General features: G+C 47.2%; 1 protein-coding gene across 1 annotated transcript; it reads left to right on the top strand.

Moving 5' to 3' along the window:
* Positions 1 to 1,437: 1,437 nt before the first annotated feature.
* KCNE1 (potassium voltage-gated channel, Isk-related family, member 1) lies at positions 1,438 to 1,818 on the top strand. The gene has a single exon (XM_010147856.1). It carries the CDS (start codon positions 1,438 to 1,440, stop codon positions 1,816 to 1,818), a length of 381 nt encoding a protein of 126 aa, XP_010146158.1.
* The last annotated feature ends 4,158 nt before the right edge of the window (positions 1,819 to 5,976 follow it).

Below are 5,976 nucleotides of genomic sequence, written 5' to 3'. Positions count from 1 at the left end.
GTCACCCTCACGGGTGTTGCAATTGCTGCCTAGGCCTTTTGGCAGCTTTCTGCTCAAGGGTTCATTTCATTCTTGATTATAAATTATTATAATACAGTACCTCTTAAAAGAAAACCTCAAACCACCTAAGGTAAGTATGATGGAGAAGCTTTGCTAACGTGCTGTCCCGCTCTCACAGATTTAAAACTGTAGAAAGCACTGACAGTCATCTTACGTGATTACAGGATTGCTGTCACGGAAGTCACCTTGAATAACACTACCTCATTCAGTAGTGCTAAGGGCAAAAACAGAGGGAGACTGTTGTTTTAATTTTCTAGAGACATTTAAATTAGCCATTGCAGTGAGATTGTCAGTCATGTCCCTGGGCTGCTGAGGCTTTGGGATTGCAGCGCTGGCAGGATCGCTCTTAGTATGTGATTTACAGCTGACATTGGAAAGGGGAAAAGGACCCTTCAGCTCCTTGTGTAAGACTGTCAATGCCGAGTGCTTTGGCTGGTAGGCTTTGGATGTCCAGGTGCTTCCTGGTGTTACCGTCTCCTGTCCTATCCCTGTCCTGCAGTGGTGCCGGTGGAAGTCCTCCTAATCAGAGAGTAAACCACTGGTTTAGTTTGGAGGAGAAAGCAACGACCTACCTGGGGGAGAACTGCCAGTCTGTAGGAGGGTGGATGAAGGGAGTTGCTTTTCCTTGCCACTGCTGGGTAGGCAGTTGCTATAGACTCCCTCTGTATCCACTCCTTTGGCAGATGGCCACTGGGAAGCTGTGTTAAATTAGTGTGGGATACATTTCTGTCATGTGTTTGGTTGCTTGGGTTTCCATGGTGTTTTTCATCATGAGAGCTGCCGAAGAGAGCCAAGACAGCTCAGTGGGGGCAGCCAGGAGGAGCTTCCTGCAGGTACAGAGTGATTTCAGGTACAGAAGTTTTCCTTCCAAACTCAATCCTTAAGGTGAACACTGAGGAGGAAGGACCAAGAAAAGCCAAGAGAACAATCTTCTAAGCCAGAAGCAGTTGTTGTAGAGCGGGAGCGAGACACTCCTTAGGCCTGTGAGGCTCGGGGGAGAAGTCATGGGCTTTAAATCACAGCACGGGAGGCCTGGGATAGGTGTTGGAGTGGCCAGCAGCCGGGGCAGCTGTGCACGGCGACAGACCATCTGTGAGGACTGAGGAGGGTTTACAAGGCAAGCGCTTAAGGAGCATGGACTCTGCCCAGCTGGCAGGGCTCAGAAACAGGTGAAGAGGTCCCTCCAGGCTGGTCCAGCTGCTCTGCCTCTGCTCCCACCCTGAGGTAGCTTCCATGCTGAGGAGGGGAACCAGGAAAGGGAGACAGAATCGCATCTTTAGCTGACAATTTATCTGGCGTGTCCCTGATTTTTATGCTTTTTCTAGAAATACTACAAATAAGGAAGGAAGAAAGAAGTGTGAAGGACAGAAAAACAAGATGTTTGTGCTGTCTAACAACACGGCCCTGAATTCCCTCCTCTCCAAGCTGCTTCAAGACTGCGTGGAGCAGACTAATAGCTCTGCACCTTCCCAAGTCAGAAGTGCCAGCAGTAACCTGGAAATCATCTATGTGCTGCTGCTGATCGGCCTCTTCGGCTTCTTCACGGTGGGAATCATGCTGACCAACATTCGCTCCAGGAGGCTGGAGGGCTCCCGCGACCCCTACAACACCTACATTGCCACGGACATTTGGCACAAGAAGGACAGGGAGTATTTTCAAGCCAAGCTCATAGAAAATTACAAGCTGTGCTGTGTCTTCGAAAACCAGCTGGCCGTGGAGCAGCCAAGTATGCAAATTCCTGAGGCGAAGCCTTCCTAGGAAAGTGTGAGGAAGGATTGCACTTTGCATGGGGACAACCTGAGCGATACCTGGTATGAACCAGGTTACCTGCTTGCCCATCTGCAGAGCCTCAGGCGATCACCTTGGTCAGGCTGAATAACTGTGAACTGACGGTGAAGCTGATGGGTCTGTGATGGCCCTGGTGCTGCCAAAGTGCCCGGCCATCACCAGCACCTTGTTGCAATCCTGGGAAGGTCAAGGAGGGGGACACACAGCCAGAGTATCATGGACTTACCAGCTTCACCTAGTGAAAAAAGCAAATGTTGGTGTTGCCAGCATGAGCACTTGCAGTAGTCCATGTAGTTAAAACCAAACTGGATCAAACACAAGCTAGAGGCGTTAGCAGCCAATTATGGTTTAAGCAATCATTTCCAAGTAAGACCGGTTTCTTCCAAGAAAAAAGCAGCTGAAATATTTAATTTGCATTTTTGTCCAGCACAAAACAATAATTCTGTAAGTTGTACGATGTTGTGGATGACCTTTTTCTTTCAGAATCATGCAGGTCTCTGAGATAAAATTTTAGAAAAAGATTCCTACTTTTTTCCTGAAAACCATTTCTGTAGAAAAATCCAGTCTTTGGAGGGAAGTATTTTAGTGTCTGTGTCTAATTCCTAGCAGTTCCTCCAGACTGGTCTTGCTGACTACTTTTGGTTTTCCTTCCAATTGATGAGGGTTGATCCTGGCAGCAATATCCACCCTCATACAAAGATTCAGCAGCCCACAGGGGTCTATGCCATGCAAGTGTGTAATGTTTCAAGGGTTTTAATCACATTTAATTATTGCACAAGGCCTTGGTTGAAAAGTGACTTTCCGCTCTGTGAAGAGCAGTTCCACAATGTGTCTGACATTTAACCACGGACACAGCTTATGTCTGTGCTTAACTTAAATCCCATGAGCACTTTCTCCAGATCTCGAGAGCAGCCTCCCTTGATCCAGCTGTTATCTATTGCAGTATCCAACACGAGGTCAGTGTGAGCAAGGTTTTCCTGCCCTTAGCCTCCTTACTCCCTCCTTTGGCAGGATGTGTCTGACGAGCTGGAGGGGGGATAACTGGGCTTCTGCGGCAGCAGTTATCAGCCATCTCTGTTAAAAGGGAGAAATACATGTGCCCTGGACATTGTGTTACTGAGAATAGCAACCTTGCCAGCCTGAAGCCTGTTTTCTTGTTTGGGATCAAAGAAGCAGTGGTCTGGGCAGGATGGGGTTTTTATTTCTGCTCTGCAGATACACATCCCATTTTTAGCTACCGGAGAGGAATGAGAAGTGGGAAAGGCTTGAAAGAAAGTCGTGCAGAGCAGTCGCTTCAAAGGCAAGGCAAGGGCAGAGCAGGGGCAGAGAGCTACCCACGTATCTGGACAGGCAAGCAATACAAGTCACAAGTCCCCTTTCCATGCATAGGTACTTCTTTAGCACTGCACTTTCATTAAAGTAATACTCTAGTTGTGTTTGTGATCCCAGAATACTCAGGACAATTAAAAATGCAGGGCAATTTTTAAGAAAGATATTTAAATGGTGCCCACCATTAAGCTGAGGACAAGATGCATGTTTTCAGTGTCTTAAACAGCTTGGAAAATCTCCATCAGCTTAATTATCCTAGTCCCTTTTTCCCTTAGAAGAATGTAAACCAAAGCCAGGCTTTGGAAAAATGTTGACTTCTCAGCTTGGGCACTGCTCTTTTGGGATCTCACCGTGCAGTCTGTTTATTACTTGCATTTCCCCCTGCTGTGAGAGTGCAGATGATCTTGCTTGCTGGTTCTCCAGAGGCAGCCCCGTGCAGGCATTGCTGACAATGTTCAAACTTGCATCAGAAATGGCCTTTAATTACATTAAAATGTTTGAACATTAAGCTTGTCAAAAGGGCTCCCTCCTGCAGCTCCCCTCCACCCCAAGGGTTTTCAGGTATTTTGGGTCTAGGCACTTGATGGCCACCTTATTTTAATAGCCTCAGTGTAGTTATTTGTGACAAGGGTGATTGTCAGCATTAGTTCGCTTCCACTTTGTTTTTTTTTGAGCTCTGCTGTTTTATTTATTTTAAAATAAAGAGGAACTACTGTGCCTTAGTCATAACACCTACCTGTGCCACCAGGCTACAGATCACCCTTCAGTGGTAGTTGTGGACTCCCACTGTGGCCTTTCATGCTACCTTTCAGTCTTGCAGTCCTCCTTTTTTGCCCATATTTTTCACTTGTACAAAGCAATAAAATACAAATTATAAACTGCACTCGTGGCCTAAGATGTTTTTTTCTCCTAAGCTCTTTCACAAGCTTGCAGGATTAGTGCTGGTACTACCTGATGGGCACCCACTCACCCGTCCCCTTTCTACACCCTATTAACCAGGGCCAGGCCTGGCTGCTGGGATATCTCTCAGTACACCTAGTTCTGGAGAAATATCAAAATGTCAGGAAGAAATTCCTCAGCTCAAGTAAACTCTCAGGGTTTGCAATACCCCTAGCAAGCTTGGCTCTGGTGTTCAGTGATCCTGGCTGCAGCCTTCGGGCACGCGCTGCACACAGCTTTCCGCTGCAGCCCCAGCAGCACCTGCCCCCCTGGGGGGTTGGGTTTTGTTGCACCTCCTCCCAGGGGCCTGGCAAAAGAGGAGAAATAACTGTGGAGTAGTAGTCCCCCCAACAAGGGAGGATGGTCTTGTGCCCACCTGAAGCCCAGCAGCTCTGCAAAAGGCATCGGTTTTAGCACTGGCGAAAAATCACCTTAGCAGTGCTCTTCTCAGGAAAATCCAAAACATAACCTGCTACTGTGAAGAAAATTAACTCTGTCCTGAGGTAGCTAGCTCTCACAGGATGCTCTGTTGGTGAGATTTTTTTTAAGGCTAGAAAGGGTTGTTCCGATCACAAGAGAGGTAGGGGTACACATCATGAGATCATAAGGCTTCAGGTCAGCCAAGTGTCTCTGCGTGCACCCCTTGAAATAGACTCTGAAATCCCTTTCTGTAGCTCTGGATTATGTAATGACAGTGTTGGAGATGTGAAGAGTGAGCCAAGCTGCAGCCTGCATTGCCGAGCATCCTTGTCAACACAGGTTCTGCTTCCTCTGCCATCACCACTGACTCATGCAGGACGGCTGACATGGGACCCGTCTCTGAATTTATGCAACAGGAGAAAGAGCATTCACTGGCCAAGGAGTGCCTAGAAATGTGTGATTAGTCCACTCGCTCGTCATCTTTGCCACAGACCAAAGGCCAGTAACAAACCTGTAATGCAATTACCATCACACTGAGCTCACATTTTCCCATTTCCTGCTTGCTGGGGAGATTGAAGAATCTTATTAGGCAAGTGTTGCACTTTCTTTGGCCCAAACCTTGAAAGTCTTTTGCTCTGGAGACATAAAATAGCCAGGGAGAATGTGAGAGGTTTATTCTCCTCAGGTCCCCCAACAGTTGAAGTCCCTGGCTTCATCAGCTGTGGCTTATTCTAGTTGGCCTAATGTGCATACGTCCAGGCACCGGTATTGCTCTCTGGCTACTTACATTTTTTATAATAGAAATCACATTATATAGAAATGCCAGCATTATACAGAAAAGGCATTTTCAGCTTAAGCTCTACATTGTTAACAGCGATGTGGTGGTAATGCACAAAGGTCTCTAGCAAAATCAAAGCTCAATATAGCAGGTTCCTTCCTGTGAATATTTTGAGAGGTTCTGTTTTGTACAGTTGCAGACCAACCTGGAAGTTGTGCGGTACAAAGCCACACAAATAAAATATTTATAAGTTACTGCAGTACGGCGCAAATGCAGACAAGATTCTGCATCGTACCTCTTGGAGGGGAAAGTCAGTCCTCACGCCTTGGAGGAAGAAAATCCAGGGAAGTTATTCACTAGGTTATGTGGCCACTGACTCACTGGCAGATGAGGTCTCCCTCTTCTCCCCTTTTCTACCTGCCCTGGAAACTTGTCTGGGTTGCCCAGACTCTGGGTAACTCTCTGACTGCTGTAGCCCTCCAAACCTAAAGCATGTTTTTTGGGGTGATGCCTGCAAAGCTGTTGCAGGAACGTCATCTGCAAATCCTCTACCACAGAAGACTTCCCCAGCCACATGTGGAGCAGGGTGCAGCTGCCTTCTCTGGCAACACATTTTTGCCGGAATGGGAGTATGTTTACCTGAGGATACGTCCGCATGGGCT

This window comes from Eurypyga helias, unplaced genomic scaffold, assembly GCF_000690775.1.
Source record: "Eurypyga helias isolate BGI_N326 unplaced genomic scaffold, ASM69077v1 scaffold35792, whole genome shotgun sequence".
Classification (NCBI taxonomy): Eukaryota; Metazoa; Chordata; class Aves; order Eurypygiformes; family Eurypygidae; genus Eurypyga; species Eurypyga helias.
This window is presented reverse-complemented; position numbering and strand designations above follow the sequence as displayed.

Bases quoted from the DNA above. Each gene is read 5' to 3' on its own strand.
- KCNE1 (XM_010147856.1), top strand. From the start codon at position 1,438: ATGTTTGTGCTGTCTAACAACACGGCCCTGAATTCCCTCCTCTCCAAG.